The 27,084-nt window shown below is 38.7% G+C and overlaps 1 protein-coding gene across 4 annotated transcripts in view; it reads left to right on the top strand.

The window, feature by feature from the left end:
- Positions 1 to 27,084, top strand: part of TMTC1 (transmembrane O-mannosyltransferase targeting cadherins 1) — a 261,149-nt gene that overhangs the window by 228,918 nt on the left and 5,147 nt on the right. For all 4 annotated transcript variants that reach the window (XM_059935565.1, XM_059935563.1, XM_059935562.1 and 1 more), the window contains 7 exons: positions 2,543 to 2,651; positions 13,896 to 13,998; positions 16,319 to 16,454; positions 17,056 to 17,200; positions 18,117 to 18,254; positions 19,642 to 19,764; positions 26,026 to 26,103. In XM_059935565.1, coding sequence (XP_059791548.1) covers positions 2,543 to 2,651; positions 13,896 to 13,998; positions 16,319 to 16,454; positions 17,056 to 17,200; positions 18,117 to 18,254; positions 19,642 to 19,764; positions 26,026 to 26,103 — 832 coding nt within the window. The remainder of the gene's footprint in view (positions 1 to 2,542; positions 2,652 to 13,895; positions 13,999 to 16,318; positions 16,455 to 17,055; positions 17,201 to 18,116; positions 18,255 to 19,641; positions 19,765 to 26,025; positions 26,104 to 27,084) is intronic.

Genomic DNA, 27,084 nt, shown 5'->3' with positions numbered 1-27,084 from the left:
AAAGGAAATTGAGTTATTTGTAGTGAAGTGGATGGACCTAGAGTCTGTCATACAGAGTGAAGTAAGTCAGAATGAGAAAAACAAATACTAACAAATACTATATATGTATGCTAACACATATATATGGAATTTAAAAAAAAAAATGGTTCTTATGAACCTAGGGGCAGGACAGGAATTAAGACACAGATGTAGAGAATGGACTTGAGGACATGGGGAGTTGGGGGAAGGGTAAGCTGGGACAAAGTGAGAGAGTGGCATGGACATATATACACTACCAAATGTAAAATAGATAGCTAGAGGGAAGCAACTGCATAGCACAGGGAGATCAGCTCGGTGCTTTGCGACGACCTAGAGGGGTGGGATAGGGAGGGTGGGAGGGAGGCACAAGAGGGAGGGGATATGGGGATATATGTACACTTATAGCTGATTCACTTTGTTATACAGCAGAAACTAACAAAACATTGTAAAGCAATTATAAGATGTTTAAAAAAAAAAGATGTTTTCATTTAAAAACATGTGCCCATGGAAGAATTACTTCAAGGTATATTTTAGAAACCCAAGCATATGTAAACACAGTGGTCTTCCATAGGGTCTTACAGACACTCTGAATGTTTGTCAACTAAATGAATGAATTGACAAGAAAGCAGCATTGAGAGAGCTATAATGCCAGTTTCTTATAACCACGCAACTTTAAAGCCACATCCCAAAGATGAGCCACTTAAGGACACAGGTGTTACACCTTGATATCAAGGGCAGGACTATGCATCGAGAGGAGCCGAGTTTGCGTTAGTTAGACCCCATTGAGGAGAGGGTAGTGTGGACAGCCACCTCCCCTGGGAAATAGCTAACGCAATGACAAATGTTTTCACGTTTGCTACATTGAATAGTGTATTGAGTGCAAGAGAGACATTGAATGCAATGTCTCTGCTGGAAACATGGCTTTTTTTTCAAGGTCTGTGATAGGAGACTGTCTTCTACGTAAAATCGTCTTGTAACATGTTGCTTCTAGTACTTTGAACTCAAACATATGGAGTCAATACTAGTTTTCCCCTATAGATCTTCATCCTGTAGAGCCTGAAGCCCTACATGGGGGTTCTATGGCAGGAGCTACTCTCAGCTGCCTTTGATAATTCAGGGAGCCGTGCTACTAAAATCTCAATGTGAGTACAAATTACCTGAGAATCTTTTTGACATTCAGGGTCTGATTCTTTAGGTCCAGATGGGGCCTGAGACTCTGTACTGCTAACCAGCTCCTAGGTAATGTTGATGATACTGGTCCATGGTTCACGCTTCAGGCCTCAAGCTCATAGGAGGTGGATTTCTAAGCAGTTAGAATAAGCAAGTATAGTGTGATGGAAGAGCACCAGATCTTGACTCAGAACACTAGTTATGTGAACATGATGAGTCACTTGACTTTTCTGAATCCAAATTTTTCTCATTAGAAAAATGAGTATAATAGGACAGTAATACCTGCTGCATGGGATTGTTGTGAGATTTAAATTAATGATGTTATGTGAAAATTGACCAGAGCATTTGGTACATATTCATTGTTGAATAAATGATTGTTGACCCTACGTAGTAAAAACATAAGCACACAATTCAGTATTGGTAACTCATAAAGTTGGGGGACCCTTAGGCTGTGTGCCCTCCATAGTTCCGGTGGTTCTATTCTTCATTCCACCTCTTTTGCCAATTACAATGTCTAGCATTTAGCAAGTGGTCAGTGTTTGTGGAATTGTATTGATGGCAAAGTAGATCACTGCCAGCGTACATTTTTGGCTTCGGGGATGCTGATATCAGGCTAATGACCCAGTGTTTCCCCATGGCACTAACAGGAAAGAGAACTTTTGCCCAAAATAGTGGTAACAACTTTGAAGCCTTGAGTTCTCTTTAATCAAAAATGTAATCACTGGGAGAAGACTAAAATGAAGAAGATCATTAGCCCGATTTTCAATAAAAATATGAGGATAAAAGAGCTGATCATTCTTTGCCAGCCAGTAGTCACAGTATCTTCTAATTTCACAAATTATGTGTAAAAGGTATCTCTCTTGATATAAAAGCAAAGATGAACGTGGGCAGTTTGGCTGGCTTGTTGCTGATAGGTGGCTCAGCCCCCGTTAGGAGCCCAGCCTGCAGTGGTGCAGTTAGTACTGCAGGGGTTCAAACCATCCTCCACATCGTTGAAAACTGGCTCCCATGCCACCCAGGTCATGTGCCCAAAATTGCTCCTCTGAAGGTCAAACTTTCTGCTTAATAAACTTGTACATTTTTAAATAAAACTCTCAAGAACGCACAGCGAGAAATGGAAGGTAGAGAAATCAGTGAATAACCTGCAGTGTCATTTATATCTTAACATCTCTTTCCATTGAGAATTCAGAGACAGAAACTTATTAGCACCTGGAGGAAGTCTAATGTAATTCATTTGCAGTAAAATCAGAGTGAATCCGTTAATCTTTGCTAAAAGAAATGAGATTTTCAAGTCTAATCAGAGGATTAAAGTTTTATTAAAAGGTATTCTTTTTTACCCTCTTATAACCTATAGGTCTCAGGAGAAAAAGGAAGAGGCTATCACCTTACTGAAAGATTCCATTAAATATGGTCCCGAGTTTGCAGATGCATATTCAAGCTTAGCTTCATTACTGGCTGAGCAGGTAATTGTTCCCATTTAGTTTCACATAATATTTTTAAATGTTTCTGTTGAATGTATAAATTAATATTACACAGATTTTTATATATATCATTTAACTTGTAAGCTCATATTAGACAACTGATCTCTATGTCAGTTTTCTTCTTGATAGAAATTACAAACCTAGTTTTCTCACTCCAATATTCTTTGTGTATATAGGTGACCTCTAGACAAAGATGGTCCATTATATAGGCCATTGCTATATTCTCCATCACTTTGGGACAAAATCTATCAAGAACAATATATGGTATTTGCTGGTTTTATTCCTACTCACTTATATTTTTCTGGGGAATTGCTAATGGACTAAGATCTCTGAACTCAATATGGAACCAATTACCAATAATCTTATAGATCCTATGTCTTATAACTGTTAGAAGATCACAGAGTCTTGTAGGACAGGCTCCTAAGAGAGAACATTTCTCACGGCGTAAAGCAGAGGGGTATTTTGATTCCCCCTCCTTCTTCTCACTCTATCTAAACCATTTGATCCCATTTTTGGTGTCCTGGATGCATGCCCCCTGCTGTGGGGAAAACAAATATAAGTTGTCTTCTCTAAATTAACGATATAGTTTTGTTGACACACATAAGTGCCCTCAATAGAAGGTAGATTCTGCTATCACACAATTGCCAGATTGTCTTTAAAATTAAACTTAGCACCTTTGAAAGATGCCCTGCAGCATTGGCTTAAATATAATGAATGACTTGATGCTGCATGTCAGGTACAGAGGGGCGCAATTTGCGTTTCAAAAACTTTGGAGGTTTCACCCGGAAGCAAAATTAGGACATTCAATGAATATTTAAGTGTCAGAAATGATAAGTCTAGTTGTCTTGCTCTAATATTCTCCATATAGTGTAGGTGGGCTTTAGACAAAAGCCTGTGTCTGTAGTGGATGATTTTAATACATGTTTTAGCACAGGTTTAAGCTGAAATGATGGTCGTCATGTTCTATGGTATACACGGCAGTCCTCAGCTGCCTTTGGCTTGTGTTGAAGCAGACACAGTGGGAGTTTCCTGAAGAAAAGATTGATTCCATCATTATTCCCTTTTCTCACCTCATCTTGGCTCCTTCATTTTCATAGGAAGACCCTCCCTGCCTCTGCCTGGTTGGGTGTCTTGCAGCTACTCAGACAAGCCACACACAAAGTTAGGGCCTTTGCACTAACTGTGCCTTTTGCCTGCAACACTGTTCTGCCAGACATCTTAGAGTTCCTTCCTCATCTCATGCTGGTTTCTGCCCACGTAGTTCCGTATCAGGGGGCTGTCTGTGATTACCCTTTCAAAATAACTCCCTCACTGCCCCACATGTTTCTCTGTCACCTGGCCCTGGCTGATTTCTCCCCAGAGCATTTATCACCGTCTATCACCGTCTAACATACATCTATTTGTCTGTGATCTTTCTTCCACCACTAGAATATTTCCGTGAGCCAATCTCCATGAGAATGGCTGTCTCTTTTACTCAAGGCTTTCCCCCCATGTCTGTCACGTTGTATGCAAGCAGTAAATACTGAGTGAATAAATGAATGGACATGAACTGAAGACCATGTAGCTCCTCCAATCCAGTCCATGATCTAGATTTTACTCATATTTGAAGCAGGGCTGGGCATGTGGGCCACCATACTGTTTCATAACGGAACTGTGCCGCACGTCATGCCCTTGTCCTTCACTGAGGGACAGTGTAAGGACAGCTAGGTGAAACTACTCCTTCTAACTGCAGGGCTGGGCAGGGTTGAGGCCAACACCTGTTACCTGGTTCACTGGCTTCTGAAGGAGGACTCGAGGGAGAAATTTCTCTCATGTCTCAGTATTAGGAACGGCCAGTCTTCTCCTGAATTACACATTTTTTGCTTTATTTTTAATCTAATGCATGAAGGATCTTCCAAATGCTAAGAAAATCAATTCTAGTTTCGTCCCCCTTGGGCCCACCTCCGACTAACCGCCATCTGGACGGGATAGGCTGCTTTTCTGTGTGCGCTGCTTGTACTCGGTTTATCATTTTTCTTAAAAATTTATTTTATTCAATTTGTGTTCTGTATTTTTGAAAGCTGCCTCAATTTCTCTGAAAGTGAATACGTAAAGCATTGCACTGAGTTCCCAGTCATATCTTTTTTCACAACTTGGCAGGACAGATAGTAAACATTGAAGCGCTCTTCTTGATGCAAATTACCCTGAAGGTAAATGACAGAGTCACTCACCTAATACCAGTGATGACACGGTGTGATGTTTTGGGTGAGCTCTTTACAGAACATTCACGCAGTTCCATCTTCCTATAGTGTCGTCTTTTCTTTCTCTCCTTCTAAATCATCCTCATATTTCAAGATTCAGTTCAACTTTCACGTCCTCCCCCAACACTCATCCACCTCCCCATCGCACGGGAGTTAGATTTTCCTCGGAGCTCCTATGACATCTTTGGGAACATGCATCAACTCACAAACCAATCATATATTTTTATTTCTTGAGTTAACATCTGAACTATAGTTTAAACAGTTTGTCAGGTTTATTTTTCCTCACAAGACTGCAAGTTTCATTAAGAAAAACCTTGTCTTCCTTGTATGCCTGTTCCTTCTCTAGGGCTCCGGGTACTTCACTGTATAAAGCAGGCGGGAATTCATACAGCATCTCTGGACTTAATGCACTCTGGAGGTCCGTTCCCCTGTGCTGTGCTATTAGGAGCATTTGACAGTGAACAGGGCAGCAGCCTGGTTGTAGACCCCACTGCATAATACAGACCCCACTTCCTCGCCTGTACAGACTCTGGTGAGGAGCGCTTTACCTCTCTGAGCCTCAGTTTCCAAATCTGAAAATTGATAACTATATGGATCTAACATTTTAAGAGTGTCTGAAACTACCCCTGTAACACCCAGTGCTAATGAATATTTTCATGAATAACTTAAGGCTCCACTTTAATTAGTGCTATTGTTTCCATACAAATAAAGCATTAACATGTTAATATTGTGAAAAGCAATTTGTTTTAGTAAATACTGTATCCAAAAGTTTTAAGTTGTATTCCTTTTCTAAACTGATGAACTCCAAGTTCATGAAAAGTTACTTTTTTTTGTTTCTTTAATTAATTAATGTATTTATTTTTGGCTGCTTTGGGTCTTCATTGCTGAGCGCGGGCTTTTCTCTAGTTGCAACGCCCAGGCTTCTCATTGTGGTGGCTTCTCTTGTTGAGGAGCACGGGCTCTAGGTGCGCAGGCTTCAGTAGTTATGGCACACAGGCTCAGTAGTTGTGGCTCGCGGGCTCTAGAGCGCAGGCTCAGTAGTTGTGGTGCATGGGCTTAGCTGCTCCGTGGCATGTGGGATCTTCCCGGACCAGGGCTCGAACCCGTGTCCCGTGCATTGGCAGATGGATTCTTAACCACTGCGCCACCAGGGAAGCCCTAAAACAATACTTTGAATCATTTCCTAATGATAGATTCCTAGAAGTTGAATTCCCATATCAAAGAGTATCAGCATTTCATGACTTTTGAGATGTATTACTAAACTGCTTTCTAAAAGAGTGGTACCAATATGCTGTGCCACCAGCAGTGTGCAGCCTCTAAGTCTTGAATGTTAGCGGAACATTTAATTGGAAATAGCATGTGGACACATGGCAGTAGGAGAGATCAGGGCTAAAGATAGATTTAGGACTTCAAATAAATGAGTCCATATTATGAGTAGGTAATTCCTCCGAGGGGAATATGAAGAGTAGTGTGGGGGGGGAAACCTTAAAGAATTTTTAACCTTCTCATTTTGTAGATAAAAATATGAGGTGCACAGAATTAGGTGCTGCTCAAGGTCATACAAATAACTAGTGTCAGGACCAAGACTGGAGCCTGGTAACTTGATTCCTTCCCCACTGCTCTTTCACTGTATGATGCTGGGGTCCCATGATTGGACTGTGGTAATGGGCTGTAGTTAATGAGGTTAGGTATACAAGGGGCCAGGTGGGAGGGGGGAAGAAAAATGATAGAGGAAACCTAGTAGCATGAGTTGCCATAGATGTTAGATACTTAAAAGGATCCAGAATAAATTTGCCCCTCTGTGTCTACTGCAGCATAGAAGTCAAGAAAACAGGACAGAAAATAAGCTCTTAGATTTGAAGTCTGGATGGTCTCCGGCTTACTAGCCTTTTTTGGTTTTCTATTAGCATTCAGAGCTGGCTGTACTCCAGCTTCACAGATAGGATTGTAAACATTTACAAGCCCACCATCATTTTTAACCAACCTACTCTTGCCATAGATTATATAGCTTGCATTACACTAGCAGTAAAGGAAATGAAGTTAACATAATGACTTGATCCATTGTAAATTATTGCTAGCCCCAGGTTTATAGCCTATTGAAAAACTCAATTAATTAATTTGATAACACTTAAAATATTTTTCTTTTATATATTTTGGGATATGACTTCACCTGACACAAGAATGAAAAGAAAATTGGAACAGTAAAATATAAGTTAGAAGTATAGATCAAAAATAAGAGCAGTCCAGGGTCAGTTTCTCTCCTCTGACAAGTGCCATCTTTTGGGTAGATTCAGGCACATATACCATTGCATGTGTGGTCAGGTCACCTTGAGCTGAACCCTACCTTAATAATTTATTGATTTAAGTATTCAGCACATATTTATTGAACATTTAGGTATCACCAAGTATTAGAAATTGCTGAAGTAGCAAGGTATGGGCCTCAACTCATGGAACTTAGAGTCTAAAAGGTAAGGATACTCTTAAGCGAAGAATTACCACCCTTTCCCCAATGTCTAACCCAGTTGTGACAAATGGGCAAAGAGAGAATAGAGTACCAGTGAGAATGTTATAGAGACCTAACCTAATATAGGGAGCAGTGAGCGCTGGCCAAAGAGTGATATTTAGTCTGATACCTTAAGAACTTATAGATATCAACAAGATTAAAATTATTAGGTAAATCTTTCTGGCTACAGGAATTAGACCACCTGAGGGCTGTGGGGTGGGGAGCAGTAAGATCCCTTCTTATGGGAGGAAAGTCATGTGCCTGAAAGTGCAGAGAATGAGGACAAAAGGGCATGAGAAGAGTTTGGAGATAGAGAAAGCTGCAATTCTATGTAAATTTAGCTTCCCCTCACTCTTCCTGGTCTCTTGACAATGTGACACAGCTGTGGTCGCTTACACTTGTCATAGTGTTTTCTCTTTAGCTTTTATTTTATGATTCTTGGCATTTCCTCTTTAAAGTGATCATTTCTTTCTTTCTTAAATTGTCACAGGGTGATATTGATCACAGTCTGCTGGGCGATGAGAAAATTCAGGATTAGAAATACCTAACATGTCCTTGGTGAGGAGGAATGCCAAGTTAATTGATTCATTTCAGTTGAATGAGAAAGAGAATTAGACGTCAAATGTTGGCCGCGTGTTTCTTGTAAACGTCCATGTCAATGACTGATGGGGGAAGAACTGTTTTGTAAGGAAAGTAAAAGCAAAGGAAAGGGTGAGAAAGCAGGCATCTTTGCTTTATGTTTTGAGCCGCTGTGTCTTAAAGAGTTGCTTGGCGAAGTCATTGACATGAGTTTAAACATCCAGTGGTCCTACACTTCCCAGGTTTGTAATAGTCATTTGGCTAATGGGGAGATACACGATAGCTCTGTGTGATCGTATCATTGGCCAGAGTGAAAGTACTTCTGGAAAGCAGCTCAGACGCATGGCCATGATGTCAGAGCATAACCTTCCAGCCCCATCTCTGTAGGTCTTTCACCACTTTGGAACATCACACCCTATATCTGCCATACAGTAAGAACGTACGTTACAGGCCATTCATTACGCCAGTGGTTCACAAACGGTTGACTGGGGACGCCTGAGGTCCAAGAAGGCCTGTGCAGTTTTTATAATACTAACAAGTAATTTGCCTTTTTTTACTCTCATTCTCTTCCCAGTGTACAGTAGTTCTTTAGAGGCTACATGATATATTCACAGTCACGAAAAGAGTATGAAAATATTCTCCCCTTTCCAACTAAATGTTTGTGTGAGACCAGATTTCTTCACATACTTCAACTAAAAAACATATAGAAACAGATTAGTACAAAAATAGATACAAGAACCCAGCTGTCTTCTATCAAGCCAGACATTTAAAAGTCTTGGAAAAATAGAAAATAATGCCACTATTCTCACTAATTTTTTTGGCTTTGGAAAATACAGTTATTTTCTTATAAATGTGTTATATTTGTTTATTATTTTAAATAAATAATAAATATTAGTTTATTTATTAGTTTATTAAATAAAAATTTCTCAGCTTCATTTCTGTTGTGGTACACATTGATAGATGTAGACCACATAAACAAAGCTCTCTGGGGTCCTCAGTACATTTTAGAACGCAAACCAGGAAGTTTGAAGATTGCTGCATTGTGCCCATATCCCTTTGTCATCCTGGCTGCTGCAACTTGAACTATAAGAAATCTTTTCCAAGTGTATCAGTTGGCCCAAGAGAATAAATGACAGTCAAACGTCCTTTTTCAGATCTACTTTTCACTTTCTCTTCCTTGAGGTAGAAAACATGCCATGTCGGTAATTACAGCATGTAAAACATGGAGATGCTGATGGTGTTTTCTCTATCCTGCGAGGCCCATTTCATTTCCACCCCACTGAAAATGCTTTTGAGCCTTGGAGAGGAGCCCACGGCTGCATGCTGCCCATTTTTAACCATTGCCCTCAAAGGCCGATTTCATGCTGAGGCAGCGGTTGGTTGGGGATTCTGGTGACAGTATGATTTGTCAGAACCATTCTCTGGGTCACAAGCATTTTTAATTAAAGTTGTCCTATAAATAGCTCATATACATTTCCTCTGGATCTCACAAGTCTGTAGAGACTGGGAGTGATCGGCTTAGGTCAGGACATCTAGCCAGATGAGGTAAATGAAATTGAACTTGAGGGATTAAGGATACTCCTTTTTAAGATAAATGCATTGCCCTTCCAGAGAAGGTGGAATTTGTTTTAAATAAACATCCAGAAGGTATTTTTCTCCTGCAGTGGTGGTCCCTTTCGTTTTTTAATAAGTGGAGTTAATCATTCTTTGAAATTTACAGTCAAATGAAAGGACAAGAAAGATAGACATTGAAAACATTTGTCATAGAGCCAGAGTCTTGAGACTGCCCTTGGGGGTTACCGAAGGTATGGGATGTGATTCCTTGCTCTAGACATGGATGGTCTTTTAAATCCCATTACTTCTTTGGACTTTGAAAATTGCATTCCTAGTGGAGACCCAGCTCATACACCCCAAAATGAGTTTTAGATGAAAAAGGTGATCTCTTTGCCTATTCTGGAGCAACAAGAATGTGGGGAAAAGGTAAAATTAAATCAGGTATAAGAGTAATTGCACTTGAAAACTGTGGTATCTGACTTCAGCAAGTTAGAATGTGAGGACGTCATTTTTATTCCTTTCAGGAAAAACACCTTTCAACTCTCCCACAGTTTGGTTATAAGGATGTTTTAAAGATCTCAAGTAGCTGCAGATTTTTTTCATGCACACCTTCATATTACACAGCTGCTGGTGTTAATGGTAACCAGTGTTTCCAGGCATTTGGTTTATGATAGCTGTAGAGAATCTGTCTATATAAACACCAGTCTGGGTATCACTCCTGGTTGCCTTCCAAGAACCTTGTGCTTCTCCTTTTGTGACACTGTCACCATATATCACAGTGTCTCCTTGCCTGAATCCCTCTCTGTTGTCTGTGTGGGCAGGATTGTCTGTCTCACCCACTCTTCTGTCTCCATTATATACTTGACATGTAGGAGGTGCTATTACTTATACCACTGGGAGATAGATGCCAAAGACATGGGGATGAATAAAACAAAATACGTCTATTTAAGGAGCTCAAAGACAAATGAACAAAGGAATACAACTCAATGTGAGCAGTGTAATAAAGAGGTAAATACAGATGCTCTAGAGCTCAGGTGCCCTGGCGTTGTTACTGAGGCCACGTCAGGCATCACAACCCTGTCCACATGGCATTTTAACCTACAGTTTCAAACTCCTTTCCCATCAAATCTCTTTAGTTAACTCTATATGAGAAAAAAATAACTAACTTGGGTGTTCTTCCTTTTAATTTTTCTTAATCATCTTCTGATATGGAGGTCAATAAACAATTTCTTAGAGGCAACCAGAAAAAAAAAATACCCTGGCTAATCCTAAACTAGGTAATCAGTTCCTAAAAATCTTGAGTTTCTTGTGTTACCATTTGACCAGTGTTAGTGTTTGACACTAATGCCATCTGTTTTTAAATGTGCTCATGAAATACTACTCCTAGTAGTAGTAATAAGAGTAGAGGCTAACATGACAACGTGCTGACTATTTGCTAGGCATTGTTCTCAGGGCTTCATCTATTTTAATCCATTTAATCCTCAGAACAACCCTCTGAAATAAGTACTATTTTTATCCCTTTGTTACACTTAGGTACATAGAGGGTAAGTAAGGTCACAGGGACAGTAAATGATGGGGTTGGGATTCCAATCCATGTAGCCAAGCAATGACATCCCAATTCTTTTTTTTTTTTTAATTTTATTGAAGTGTAGTTGATTTATAATGTTGTGTTAATTTCTGCTGTACAGTTATACATATATATACTTTTTTTTAATATATTCTTTTCCATTATTGTTTATCATAGGATATTGAATATAGTTCTCTGTGCTCTACAGTAGGACCTTGTTATTTATCCATCCTGTATATAATAGTTTGCCTCTGCTGATCCCAAACTCCCATTCCCTCCCTTCCCTACCCGCTCCCCCTGCCTTGGCAGCCAAAAGTCTGTTCTCAATGTCTGTGAGTCTGTTTCTGTTTTGTAGTTTTGTTCATTTGTGTTGTATTTTAGATTCCACATACAAGTGATATCATATGGTATTTGTCTTTCTCTTTCTGACTTATTTTGTTTGGTATGACAATCTCTAGGTCCATCCATGTTGCTGCAAATGGCATTATTTCATTCTTTTAGAAGGCTGAGTAATATTCCATTTTATATATATATATATATATACATACACATACATATATACACACACTACATCTTCTTTATCCATTCATATGTTGATGGACATTTAGGTTGTTTCCATGTCTTGGCTATTGTAAATAGTGCCACTATGAACATAGGGGTGCATGTATCTTTTTTTTTAATAAATTTATTTATTTTATTTATTTATTTTTGGCTGCATTGGGTCTTCGTTGCTGCACGTGGGCTTTCTCTAGTTGTGGCGAGCGGGGGCTACTCTTCGTTGCGGTGCGCAGGCTTCTCATTGCTTCTCTTGTTGCAGAGCACGGGTTCTAGGCGTGCAGGTTTCAGTAGTCGTGGCACATGGGCTCAGTAGTTGTGGCTCGCGGGCTCTAGAGTGCAGGCTTAGTAGTTGTGGCGCACGGGCTTAGTTGCTCAGCGGCATGTGGGATCTTCCCAGACCAGGGCTTGAAACCGCATCCCCTGCACTGGCAGGTGGATTCTTAACCACTGCGCCACCAGGGAAGCCCCAGCATGTATCTTTTTGAATTATAGTTTTGTCTGGATATTTGCCCAGGAGTGGGATTGCTGGATCATATGACAACTCTATTTTCAGTTTTATGAGGAAGCCCAATTCTTAATTACTATGCCATCCTTTCTATAGCAATTACAGAAAACATGTGCTGAATGAATGAGTAAATGAATAAATATGCAACAGTACTCTCTATCTATTACTTCGATTGGAGTCATGTAATTTGTGTCTTGCCTGTCTCCATTTAATACACACGCATGCACACTCACCAATTTGCTAGACCTTCAGTGGGTGATACCTTCAGAAAGTTTTTCTTTTCTTCAGTAGATTGAAAGAAGACATTTTGAGATTTTTCATTCACCTCTAATTTTGAGTTTGACAATTTGTTGAGCTTGGCAATTAGAAAACACACTTTTAGAAACATGGAAATCCATTTTTGCTAGACTATGGATTTGTAATTCAAATAAGAGAAATTTGCCAAATTCAAACCACACTTTGTCCCCTAAATGGTACTTAAATATGTGGATTCGAAGAGATGGCATTAGTCATTCCACAGAGAGTCAAGTGTCTTCGCCTTTCTGAGTCAAATCATATTTAGGCTTCTTGGCTTATTGCTAAGCACTCAGGGCATTTTTATTCACAAGCTTAAGGTGTCAGGTCTGAGAAAAATGCTGCCGTACATTCCCTTTTCATGTGTCTGGTTGAATGCTTAGTAGTAGTAACTTCTGACAAAATTATGGACGGCGTCCATGATCAGAGCACATGAAAGGAAAAGTTGCTTTGTGTTTTATGCCAAACGACTGCCTTTCACCTGACCGTCATAGCAGTACTAGGAAACTAGGAGATGGTTTACTTGTGAGTAATTGCTAGAACCTGGGTGATTTCATTTCATTTGATTCATTAACTAGGTGTTACCTTCTACATTGTAAAAGAAAGTGTGACGTGACAATCTCAGATGGTTGTGAAAAATGTGCCTAAAAACGAATTCAGAATTATTAAAGTGTGTTAAAGTGGATTGTTAGAGTAGAAGACCAAAACAACTAGAAAAAGATCCATTGAAGCTGTGGCAATTGATCTGGGCCTTGCCACAAAGGGAGGAGTTGGAGGTGTGCCTTTTGAGGGGGCCCTATATTCCTGTTGGAGGGAACAGCTCAGAGATGGAAAGGGCGGGGTGATAAGGGAAGTAACAAATGGTTTGGTGGGCTATAGAAATATTTAGAGTAAAGAAAGATAAGGCAAACCCCTCCCATAACCAGCATCAGCCTCCCCTCCCACTTCCTTCCAAAAAACCTCCCCAAATAAATCACACAATATAGGTAAGAGGGCTAGCTATGCAAATGCAGCTGTGTCAAATAGTCAGGTCTCCCTGTCTCCCAGTGAGATTGCCACCTCGGAAGGCATTCCTATATGAATGGATCATACATATTTTCATCCAGAGAGTTACTGGGGTGGAGGGCATCCCATTCAAGTATCCATTTTGAGGCTTTTTCCAACTGTAGGGCAAATCCTTCCAGATACTGCTTCTTAGTAAACATCAGCTGGTTTGCGCTGAAGGAACTAAACACAAGTATGAGTCTTTGGTATGTGTGCAGTTGGCACTGACTTTAATTCAAAGTACATAGTGTTTGATCTTGGTGTCTGTTGCATAGCAGATGCTCAGTAAATTATTTTCTGCTCTTCCCACTTCCATTATTCAGTTTATTGTTGATTTTTTAAAAAAACTTTCTCATATATTTTTCTTTGTTCTCTTTTAAAGGAGAGGTTTAAGGAAGCTGAGGAAATATACCAGGCTGGAATAAAGAACTGCCCAGATAGCTCAGACTTACACAACAACTATGGAGTTTTCCTAGTTGATACTGGTAAGCGAGATTAAAGAGAACCTGTTCTGTTGAGATGAGATAATACTATCTATCAAGCTAAATGGCAACCACCCCAATAATGCCTCAAAAGTAGAACTCACTGGGCTTGGCAGGAAGCTCACACCGTTGACAGTCGCATTGTACTTTGGGGCTGTCGTTTCTCTAAATCTTCAAGCTCAATTCAGTAGAATCTGCCCAATTCATATAATCAGATTGCTAAGGAAAACTCCCCAGGTGGCAGGAAGTGGCCTTGATGCTTTAATGAGCAACGGTCTCCTTTGAATAGCATTTATACAAGTTTATAAATCTATGATGATGAACTGTTCTCTACAATGATGCAGAACCTGCCTCTGAATCTATTTACTGGCAGATGCTAAATACTTTTCTACAGCAGATTAAAAAGTCTTAAATTGTTTCATTGTTCTTTATGTGATACATACTATAGAAACTGTACCATTATAACTGATAGAGTACCCTTATAGGACAGGTGCTATATAAAATACACTTTATCTTATTTAATGTAAAACTTTACTGGGCAGGAATTCTGTTTTCTTTATGGTTTGTACCCCACATACTGTTGGCATGTTATGAATACTTGTAAAGAATGAAAAGATGCTTGAATTTAATACAAAAACACCACTTTGTTCTCATTGACTACTAGACTACCTGCCCTGCAATAAAATTCGATTTTAATTATTTTGTCCATATGAAATGCTCAAAAGGGTTTTTATTTTCTAGGATATTTGAAGCCCTTCTGTTTCTTAAGACATAAATTTACATTCTGATACACCTAGGAAACATCCCTTATTTTCACATGTAAAATTGTTTCTTAGTGCCACCTGCTGGTTCTTTGGCAACATAATAATAAATTGGGTATCAAAGATTAAAAACAAACAAACAAAAAATTGAAGAGACCTCTTGTTGGCCTGATCTAGCCCTCTTCCTTCTACTTCAACAACAAAATATCCCACCCCAACTCCCAGCCCCCCAAAATCTCACTGACCACCTTCTATATTTTCCCACCACTCCCACTGTATTCTGTTTTTATACTACTGAAATTCTCCCTATCAATCATGACCTATACATAGACCTCTACGTACATAGAGTCTTTTTGGGCACCTCCTAGTCAAACTTGCATTCAAAGAAGGTAGACTTGAGAAGATGTCTGTGTGGGTAATAAACATTCCATGCCATGTAGAACTTCAGACTTGTCCACAATTCATTCACTTACATATAATTTCACTAGGAAGCTTCTTTGGGGAACCTTATCATACTAGAGAGACTTGATAGTAGTTCTGACCTTTACCCTCACTTCCCCTGGGATTTTTGTCAAGTTTCTTAATGTTTTTGCACTTTAGAGCCTGTATCTGTAAAGTGATCATATTTTTTTAATATCTTTTAAATCCCAAGAGGCAACTAAGTGCTATCAAAAGGCAGCTAAATAGGATCAAAATACCTGCAAAAATCATGAGATCATTTAATTAGTGTTTTAAAATATACAATGCATTGCACAAATGCAAGGTGGTATTATTTTTATTTTAAAAGCCCCATTCCATAAATACCCTCTAAACAAAGATGTATGATTTAAAAAGAGATTTTCAAAATACAGCAGATACCTGCTTATTTAAAGCAGTGCCTCAATCACTAGGTTGTGGTATAGTAATTGTGACAGACCCTCAGAAATTGCTTCAGGACAGTTTTCTTTCTATAACAGCCCATTCCACTTTTTGTATAATGAGAAGCAACAATATCTTACATAAATACCAATCACTGATAATCTCAAAACATCATATTAACTAAGGCAATGGCCAGAAACCACTTTGACTAAAATAATACATTTAATAAAAGAAACAGGTTTTAGTTTTTATTGCTTTTTTATTACTAATTTCTTTGGAAGTGAAAATGAATAGTGAAATGGTCCAAAGTTAGGCAGTGGCAAGGAGAAGCCAAAATGTGAGCTAATTTACAAACTGAATAATTGGTGGTATGGCTGTAAGAAAAAAGATCATCAGAAGAGAAATTAAAGAGGTTATGTGTTTAGGGACTTCCCTGGTGGCACAGTGCTTAAGAATCAGCCTGCCAATGCAGGGGACATGGGTTCGATCCCTGGTCTGGGAAGATCCCACATGCCGTGGAGCGACTAAGTCTGTGCGCCACAACTACTGAAGCCCGCGCTCCTAGAGCCCGCGCACGGCAACCAGAGAAAGCCCACACCCAGCAACAAAGACCCAATGCAGCCCAAAAAAAAAAAAAAAAAGTCTGTGTGTTTTATAATTAAGGCATGTTCTGCTCTTACCAACCTACCACCTGTTGATTACAGGCTCTCCAGAGAAGGCAGTGGCCCATTACCAACAGGCCATCAACCTTAGCCCAAGCCATCATGTGGCCATGGTGAACCTGGGGAGACTCTACAGGTCACTGGGAGACAACAGCGTGGCTGAAGAATGGTACAAACGGTAAAGTTCCTGTTTTTCACTTTGTAAGTCATCCTAAGACCTCTGCAATTGGCCATCAAATTCTCAGTTATTTGGAACAGATGCTCTCAGAATACTAGCAAATTTTGCCAATGCAGGCAATACAGAGTCTCCTCTCCAAAGAGAACAGTACAATAAATGGCACTTTGGGGATAAATGATATCCCAGTTAATGACTTTTTTGCCTGCTGGTTAAAGCATAGTGCTAAACCAGGGTTGGAATTTAATTGCCATTTTAGTTAGTCCATTGTTTTCTGTTGAAGCTAAGGACTACGACCCAAACCACAAATAGAAACTCCGAAAACGGATCTAGATGAAAAACTGTGCATACATCAGAACAAGTCTATCGCCATAAATGGAAAAGGTCCTTGGGGCTCAGTTTACGTATTGGTGGGTCACTAGAGACATCCTTATAGTCAGAGGCTGGCACTGTGATCTTTTTTTAACATTCTTCTTGATATAAAAACAAAGACCATGTGGGAGCAGAGTCTCAAACCGTGGACAGTGGTCCCTAAATCTAAGTTTCAACCTTTGGAAATGTACCTGTTAGAAGAAAATTGTCCATTTGTTTTCTCAAAATTCAGCGCCTTGCAGGTGGCACGCAAAGCTGAGATATTATCACCGTTGGGAGCTCTATATTACAACACTGGCAGATATGAAGAGGCTTTGCAGATTTACCGAGAAGCTGTGTCCCTTCAGCCTTCCCAAAGGGAACTCCGCCTGGCACTGGTGAGTAGATGGACAAAAGAAAGAAAATGGAGTAGACTCATGGCATGCAATACAGGGAGCTGTAGTCAGTATGCCTCAAAATGGGAACTAGAACACTATACTATATCCATTTAATGAATATTCATATAACCAATGTTAGAGCCATTCACCAAACACATGGACCCTAAAAACACTGTTAAGTTTTTGTTTTGAAATAATTTCAAACTTACAAAAATTTGCAAGAATTTTAAATAACTCCCATATACTCTTTCACCCAGATTGATGAATTTTTAGCACTTTGATGCATTTGTTTATCATCCTCTCATGTATGTATGTATGTGTATATGTACACATATGTAAGTGCATATTTAGGTGTGTGTATGTACATGTACATATTATTAATACATGATATTTTGTCTTGAGCCATCTGAGAATTAGAGATCTCATACCCTTTATTTCTAAATAGTTCCTAAGAACAAGGACATTCTCTAACCTAACCACAGTACAACTATCAAATTCAGGAAAATTAATATCAACAATAGTTTTTATTTCAATTTTTCGATCATTACTCTTCCTTTTCCTTAGATTTTCAGTAAAACAAACTTGTTATCTTGTTATAAACACAGTGTTCTGTTGAAACCATAGGAAAATGTTTCTCTTTGACATAGTCAACTTTTTTAAAAAGGCACAAGTCACTGAATGGCTTTGATGTTCCTGCCATTCATACACAAATGCATGCGCATGCCTAAATAAAGAAACAAACAACAGAAGACTAAGCTTATATACTGTGGTAAGTCAGCCTTCTCTGTGAGTCACAAAGAGATGCTGAGCATTTTTGTGGGAAGTGTTTCCTGAATGCTTTATTTGATAAAGAGTGCTTTATTTGATAAGGTGATAGCCAAGTACCTTCTAAGCCAAAGTCACTGTGGTTTTGCAGGCTCAGGTTTTGGCCGTGATGGGTCAGACAAAAGAAGCTGAAAAGGTGACCAATCACATTGTGTCAGAGGAGACTGGGTGCCTTGAATGCTATCGCCTGTTGTCTGCCATCCACAGCAAGCAGGAGCAGCACGACAAGGTAGAGAGGACACTGTTTGAAGTTGTTTGGGTTCACAGGTAGAAAATGGGGTGCACCTGAATGACCCTCCAGTTGGCACGCTCACAGGGCTGAGCAGTCTTGAACATCATCAGTTGGCATAGCATATCTTCTGGGCACTTTTCAGTTACCTACTTGATTCCTAAGATGTCCCCTCGAGATGCTATTTTCTTGGTTCATCCTTGGTCTGAAGATTTTATGTGGTATTATCTCAGTTTGTCTTCAGCTAACTCGATAATGATAAAGACTAACATTTGTATGCTTTATCATTTTCCATGTTCCCTCAAAGATATTTTATAGACTCTTTATAACAACCCTTTAAGGCAGGTCAGGCCTCCTTTAAGGCCCTGTGTTGCAACTGTACTGTTTATGTCCATTTTAAAAGTCACATGACCAGTAAATACATGAACTGATTCAAAAAAATATTCATTGAATGCCTGCTATATGCCAGACACTGGGGTGGGCAGTGGGAATAAAGTGGTGTGAGAAAAAAAAACAAAAACATTGCCCTTGTCCTTGTGGAGTTTACAGTCGAAGAGGAGACAGATTGAGCAAGTAATCACAAAACCAGTGTGGAATTATAGCTGTGCCCAGAGATGTCGTGGAGAGCAGCATGGTCCCTAATGAGCATATAATCAAGGGACCCGGGTGGTCTGGGTGGTTAGGTTCCCTGCAGAGTGATGTGAAGTTGAGGGCTGAGTGATGAATAGGAGTTATTAAGCAAAAAGGGGCAGTGCAATGCGTTCCAGGCAAGAAAAAGCACATGCAAAGGGCCTGTCAACAGTAAATGGCCTGTCTGAGGAATGGGCGTGAGGGAGCAGGGCGCCTGTGAGATGCAGCCACCGAGGTCGCTGGGGACTCAACCCCAAGGTTTGGGACCAGGGCAAGGGTTTTGTTCCTTATCCTGGAAGAAGCTTTGGGGTCTTAAGGAAAAGAGCAACATATCAGATTTGTGCTTTGAAGGGCTCTCTAGCTGCAGGGGTTGGGCCAGTGGGTGCTGGGGGCAGAGTGGGCACCAGGGCCCTAAAAGGAGGCTGTTGGAGTGGTCCAGATGGACACATGGTCAGGGCAACACAACTGACCTCAGATCTTGTTTTCTTTCAATGGGATCGCACAGCCTTCCTGAAAAGTGATCAGGGACATTTCATTGTCACTAATGTAAATAGGAAACCTGGAGTATAGGGAAATTATTTTGTCAGGGCTATTTTATTCCTTGTTGAGAACATCAGAGAAAATGAAAAATGTGTTCTGATTGTTACTCACCACGCTAGCTAATACATAAGAAACAAAAAGTATAGATGTTAGCGTTTAAGTTAGTTTTTCTTTATCTAACCTACATTTATTGTGTCTTAATTTCCAAACTGTATAGGCACTTGATGCTATAGACAAGGCTCTGAAGCTGAAACCAAAGGACCCAAAAGTTGTATCTGAACTTTTTTTCACAAAAGGAAATCAACTAAGAGAGCAGAACCTTCTTGACAAAGCTTTTGAGGTATAAAGACTTAATAAAATTGTTATTAAATTCATGGATTAAAATTAATACTCCCTCAATCTTTAATGAAGCATATACATTAAAAGCTAAGATCATTGCCATGTTTTGTGGAGTGAATTTTCTGATTAATTGACATAATAAGTTTAATTTTTTATAATTCAGCCTCTGGTTTTTGACTATTAGGAGTTCCACAATACCTCTGCATTATTTTCTGAATTATCACCTTGAACCTGATGTTTAAAGCATTCTGCATTTTGCCCTCAAACCAGCTTCCCTCTCTCTCTCTCCTCCCCTCGTTCGCTCTTTTTCTCTCTGTTTGCCTTCAGTAACCCTCTATTTCAGCTGGACTAGTGCCTGAAGAGCTTTGGCGTTCCACACATCCTGTAACATTGTGCCCACACCACCCCAACCCCCTGCAGATTCCCACTCATCTACCAACACAGGCCTGTGTCCTCCTTCAGGAAGCCCTCCAGACCATCCTTTCTCCCAGTGACCTTGTTTCCTCTGAACTCCTAAAAAACACTGCCTCTACCAGTCATTTGAAAGTGTCTTTTTTTTTTTATACAGAAGGTTCTTATTAGTCATCCGTTTTATACACATCAGTGTATACATGTCAATCCCAATCGCCCAATTCATCACACCACCACCATCACCCCCCCGCCGCTTTCCCCCCTTGGTGTCCATACGTTTGCTCTCTACATTTGTGTCTCAATTTCTGCCCTGCAAACCGGTTCATCTGTACCATTTTTCTAGGTTCCACATATATGTGTTAATATACGATATTTGTTTTTCTCTTTCTGCCTTACTTCACTCTGTATGACAGTCTCTAGATCCATTCATGTCTCAACAAATGACCCAATTTCTTTCCTTTTTATGGCTGAGTAATATTCCATTGTATATATGTACCACATCTTCTTTATCCATTCAAAAGTCAATGGGCATTTAGGTTGCTTCCATGACCTGGCTATTGTAAATAGTGCTGCAATGAACATTGGGGTGCATGTGTCTTTTTGAATTATGGTTTTCTCTGGGTATATGCCCAGTAGTGGGATTGCTGGATCAAATGGTAATTCTATTTTTAGTTTTTTAAGGAACCTCCATACTGTCTCCATAGTGACTGTATCAATTTACATTCCCACCAACAGTGCAAGAGGGTACCATTTTCTCCACATTCTCTCCAGCATTTGTTGTTGGTAGATTTTCTGATGATACCCATTCTAACTGGCATGAGGTGATACCTCATTGTAGTTTTGATTTGCATTTCTCTAATAATTAGTGATGTAGAGCAGCTTTTCATGTGCTTCTTGGCCATCTGTGTGTCTTCTTTGGAGAAATGTCTGTTTAGGTCTTCTGCCCACTTTTGGATTGGGTTGTTTGTTTTTTTCATATTGAGCTGCATGAGCTATTTATATATTTTGGAGATTAATCCTTTGTCCATTGATTTGCTTGCAAATATTTTCTCCCATTCTGAGGCTTGTCTTTTCGTCTTGTTTATGGTTTCTTTGCTATGCAAAAGCTTTGAAGTTTTATTAGGTCCCATTTGTTTATTTTTGTTTTTATTTCCATTACTCTAGGAGGTGGATCAAAAAAGGTCTTGCTGTGATTTATGTCAAACAGTGTTCTTCCTATGTTTTCCTCTAAGAGTTTTATAGTGTCTGGTCTTTTAGGTCTCTAATCCATTTTGAGTTTATTTTTGTGTATGGTGTTAGGGAGTATTCTAATTTCATTCTTTTACATGTAGCTGTCCAGTTTTCCCAGCACCACTTATTGAAGAGGCTGTCTTTTCTCCATTTTATATCCTTGCCTCCTCTGTCATAGATTAGTTGACCATAGGTGCATGGGTTTATCTCTGGGCTTTCTATCTTGTTCCATTGATCTATGTTTCTGTTTTTGTGCCAATACCATATTGTCTTGACTACTGTAGCTTTGTAGTACAGTCTGAAGTCAGGGAGTCTGATTCCTCCAGCTGTATTTTTCCCTCAAGACTGCTTTGGCTATTTGGGGTCTTTTGTGTCTCCATACATATTTTAAGATTTTTTGTCTAGTTCCATAAAAAATGCCATTGGTAATTTGATAGGGATTGCATTGAATCTGTAGATTGCTTTGGGTAGTATAGTCATTTTCACAATATTGATTCTTCCAACCCAAGGACATGGTATATCTCTCCATCTGTTGGTATCATCTTTAATTTGTTTCATCAGTGTCTTATAGTTTTCTACATACAGGTCTTTTGTCTCCCTAGGTAGGTTTATTCCTAGGTATTTTATTCTTTTTGTTGCAATGGTAAATAGGAATGTTTCCTTAATTTCTCTTTCAGATTTTTCATCATTAGTGTATAAGAATGCTCTACTAGTTTTCTGATGGCATCTTTAGGATTCTCTATGTATAGTATCATGTCATCTGCAAACAGTGACAGCTTTACTTCTTCTTTTCTGATTTGGATTCCTTTTATTTCTTTTTCTTCTCTGATTGCTGTGGCTAACACTTCCAAAACTATGTTGAATAATAGTGGTGAGAGTGGACATCCTTGTCTTGTTTCTGATCTTAGAGGAAATGCTTTCAGTTTTTCACCATTGAGAATGATGTTTGCTGTGGGTTTGTCATATATGGCCTTTATTATGTTGAGGTAGGTTCCCTCTGTGCCCACTTTCTGGAGAGTTTTAATCATAAATTGGTGTTGAATTTTGTCAAAAGCTTTTTCTGCATCTATTGAGATGGTCATATGGTTTTTATTCTTCAATTTGTTAATATGGTGTATCACATTGATTGGTTTGCATATATTGAAGAATCCTTGCATCCCTGGGATAAATCCCATTTGATCATGGTATATGATCCTTTTAATGCATTGTTGGATTCTGTTTGCTAGTATTTTGTTGAGGATTTTTGCATCTATATTCATCAGTGATATTGGTCTGTAATTTTCTTTTTTTGTAGTGTCTTTGTCTGGCTTTGGTATCAGGGTGATGATGGCCTCATAGAATGAGTTTGGGAGTTTTCCTTCCTCTGCAATTTTTTGGAAGAGTTTGAGAAGGATGGGTGTTAGCTCTTCTCTAAATGTTTGATAGAATTCACCTGTGAAGCCCTCTGGTCCTGGACTTTTGTTTGTTGGAAGACTTTTAATCACAGTTTCAATTTCATTACTTGTGATTGGTCTGTTCATATTTCTATTTCTTCCTGGTTCAGTCTTGGAAGGTTATACCTTTCTAAGAATTTGTCCATTTCTTCCAGGTTGTCCATTTTATTGGCATAGAGTTGCTTGTAGTAGTCTCTTAGGATGTTTTGTATTTCTGCCATGTCTGTTGTAACTTCTCCTTTTTCATTTCTAATTTTATTGATTTGAGTGCTCTCCCTCTTTTTCTTGATGAGTCTGGCTAATGGTTTATCAATTTTATCTTCTCAAAGAACCAGCTTTTAGTTTTGATCTTTACTATTGTTTTCTTTGTTTCTATTTCATTTATTTCTGCTCTGATCTTTATGATCTTTCTTTCCTTCTGCTAACTTTGTGTTTTGTTTCTTCTTCTTTCTCCAGTTCCTTTAGGTGTAAGGTTAGATTGTTTATTTGAGATTTTTCTTGTTTCTTGAGGTAGGCTTGTATAGCTATAAACTTCCCTCTTAGAACTGCTTTTGCTGAATCCCATAGGTTTTGGATGGTCGTATTTTCATTGTCATTTGTCTCTAGGTATTTTTTGATTTCCTCTTTGATTTCTTCAGTGATCTCTTGGTTATTTAGTAATGTATTGTTTAGCCTCCATGTGTTTGTGTTTTTTACATTTTTCTCCTTGTAATTCATTTCTAATTTCATAGCGTTGTGGTCAGAAATGATGCTTGATATGATTTCAGTTTTCTTAAATTTACTGAGGCTTGATTTGTGACCCAGATGTGATCTATCCTAGAGAATGTTCCATGCACACTTGAGAAGAAAGTGTAATCTGCTGTTTTTGCATGGAATGTCCTATAAATATCAATTAAATCTATCTGGTCTATTGTGTCATTTAAAGCTTGTGTTTCCTTATTAATTTTCTGTTTGGATGATCTGTCCATTGGTGTAAGTGAGGTGTTAAAGTTCCCCAGTATTATTGTGTTACTGTCGATTTCCTCTTTTATAGCTGTTAGCAGTTGCCTTATGTATTGAGGTGCTCCTATGTTGGATTTATAATTGTTATATCTTCTTCTTGGATTGATCCCTCGATCATTATGGAGTGTCCTTCCTTGTCTCTTGTAACATTCTTTTTTTAAAGTCTTTTTTATCTGATATGAGTATTGTTATTCCAGCTTTCTTTTGATTTCCATTTGCATGGAATATCTTTTTCCATCCCCTCACTTTCAGTCTGTATGCGTCCCTAGGTCTGAAATGGGTCTCTTGTAAACAGCATATATATGGGTCTTGTTTTTGTATCCATTCAGCGAACCTGTGTGTTTTGGTTGGAGCATTTAATCCATTCACGTTTAAGGTAATTATCGATATGTATGTTCCTATGACCATTTTCTTAATTGTTTTGGGTTTGTTTTTGTAGGTCCTTTTCTTCTCTTGTGTTTCCCACTTAGAGAAGTTCCTTTAGCATTTGTTGTAGAGCTGGTTTGGTGGTGCTGAATTCTCTTAGCTTTTGCTTGTCTGTAGAGCTTTTGATTTCTCCATCGAATCTGAATGAGATCCTTGCCGGGTAGAGTAATCTTGGTTGTAGGTTTTTCCGTTTCATCACTTTAAATATGTCATGCCACTCCCTTCTGTCTTGTAGAGTTTCTGCTGAGAAATCAGCTGTTAACCTTATGGGAGTTCCCTTGTATGTTATTTGTTGTTTTTCCCTTGCTGCTTTCAATAATTTTTCTTTCTCTTTAATTTGGTCTGTTTGATTACTATGTGTCTCAGCGTTTTTCTCCTCGGGTTTATCCTGTATGGGACTCTCTGCACTTCCTGGACTTGGGTGGCTATTTCCTTTCCCATGTTAGGGAAGTTTTTGACTATAATCTCTTCAAATATTTTCTTGGGTCCTTTCTCTCTCTCTCCTCCTTCTGGGACCCCTATAATGTGAATGTTGTTGTGTTTAATGTTGTCCCAGAAGTCTCTTAGGCTGTCTTCATTTCTTTTCATTCTTTTTTCTTTATTCTGTTCCGCAGTAGTGAATTCCACCATTCTGTCTTCCAGGTCACTTATCCATTCTTCTGCCTCAGTTATTCTGCTATTGATTCCTTCAAGTGTATTTTTTATTTCAGTTATTGTATTGTTCATCTCTGTTTGTTTGTTCTTTAGTTCTTGTAGGTCTTTGTTAAACATTTCTTGCATCTTCTCGATCTTTGCCTCCATTCTTTTGCTGAGGTCCTGGATCATCTTCCCTATCATTATTCTGAATTCTTTTTCTGGAAGGTTGCCTATCTCCACTTCATTTAGTTGTTTTTCTGGGGTTTTATCTGTTCCTTCATCTGGTACATAGCCCTCTGCCTTTTCATCTTGTCTATCTTTCTGTGAATGTGGTTTTTGTTCCACAGGCTGCAAGATTGTAGTTCTTCTTGCTTCAGCTGAGCCTTTAGTTTTATTTAAGGTGACCACTCTTAAAATCAAGACTCAGTGGTGAGCATGCCCTTTGATGCAAAACAACAGGCAAAATATTAAAAATATACCTCACAGCTATGACATTTAATGGGATACATGTTATTCAGACCAAAAAAGAGTATTTGAGAAATAAGTAACTCTCTTCAAACATTTGAAGATCTTTCATAAGGCAGAAGAAAAAGAATGCCTTTCTAATGATTAAAACTATTCCCTGGTAAAATATATGTCCTTAAAGAGATACTGAACACCATTCTCTGCAAGAATTTAAGCATTGGCTGAATAATCAAATCAGATTTTGTGAGCGATATAAACTGTTTCAGAAACTACTCTAAGATTCTGTGATTATAAAAAAATTTTTCTTACAAACTCCATTTATAGTGAAAAAGGCCGAAGGGCACCATTTTCTTGCAGATCGAGGCCAGTGGGAAATTATGCACTGTTATAGAAATCACCTGGACTCCTGGCAGGCACCTTCAGCCTTTTTAAGTCCAGAGGTTAGCTCTGCTAGGAAATTACACATTTCATTTTCCTCCACTTTAGAATCATCGACTTTGAAAAATAATACAAATAAAGGGGACACCTGTGAACTAGAAGTGACTGTTCATTTTATTAACCATTTAAATTTCCACGTATGAAGAAAATGGTTTCCACAATCTGTAGTGTTAAAGATGGGTTCTTGTTTCCCAGACTGAAGATATTTCTTATGTATTTAGAGCTATAAAGTGGCCGTGGAATTAAATCCAGATCAAGCACAGGCCTGGATGAACATGGGTGGAATCCAGCACATCAAGGTAAGAAAATAATTCACTTCCATGTGAACCAGGTTTTCCCTTAGTATTTTCTCTTTCTTCTCTTTTAAAAGATTGAGAAACTGTTGTTAATTTCCTCTTTGAATTATTTGAATACTGAAAACATAGGTGTTCAAAAATGTAATTAGACAGTTTTATGTTCACTTTGTATTATCTCGATATTGAATATCATGAAGCCATTTAAAAAATAAATATATAAATTAGATTTCATAATTTTGTTTATCATAAAGAAAATCATATGTACTTAAGTATCATCACAGAGCAGATAAAATATGCTATATGAAGTAAAATTCTGTTGGCGCTATGCTAATGTAGCTTATTTTCCTGTGGCTTAACTCATTGTCAAGATAAAGTATTACTATTTCCTATACTTAATGTATCTTTTATTCCCTAACCTACTGAAAAACAAGGCTGTTTGTTTGTTTGTTCTCAAAAGAAAAAGCTACCTTTGAGTGAATAATTGAAAATTACCCTTGGGAGGACTATTGTCTATAATGAAATCAAAGATTCACTGGCATTCATTCATTCATCCAATTCATTTGACAAGCATTTATAGAGAATATCCTATGTGCCAGGTACTCTTCTAGGTACCAGGAATACAGCAATTAACACATAAGACAAAAATTTCTATCGTCATGGAGCTAACATTCTAGTTAGGGGGAAATAGGCAATAAGTAAATAAACACATACATACATACATACATACATACATACATACATAGAATATATCAGATGGTGATAAGTGCTATGGAGAATAAAAGAATGAAAGAAGATAGGGAGTGCTGGGGGTAAGAACTGAAATTTTAAATTGAGGTGGTTAGGGAAGGCCTCAGTTAAAAAGTGATATCTGAGTAGAGATCTGAAGGGAGCAAGCCACTTGGCAAAATAGGGAAAGTGCATGTGCAAAGGTCCTGAGGTGTGAGTGTGCCAGTGTATTTGAAGACTAGGGAGAAGGCAAGTGAG

Source organism: Balaenoptera ricei, chromosome 10, assembly GCF_028023285.1.
Source record: "Balaenoptera ricei isolate mBalRic1 chromosome 10, mBalRic1.hap2, whole genome shotgun sequence".
Taxonomy (NCBI): domain Eukaryota; kingdom Metazoa; phylum Chordata; class Mammalia; order Artiodactyla; family Balaenopteridae; genus Balaenoptera; species Balaenoptera ricei.
The sequence above is the reverse complement of the archived record's forward strand: the minus strand, read 5'-3'. Positions and strand labels throughout refer to the sequence as shown.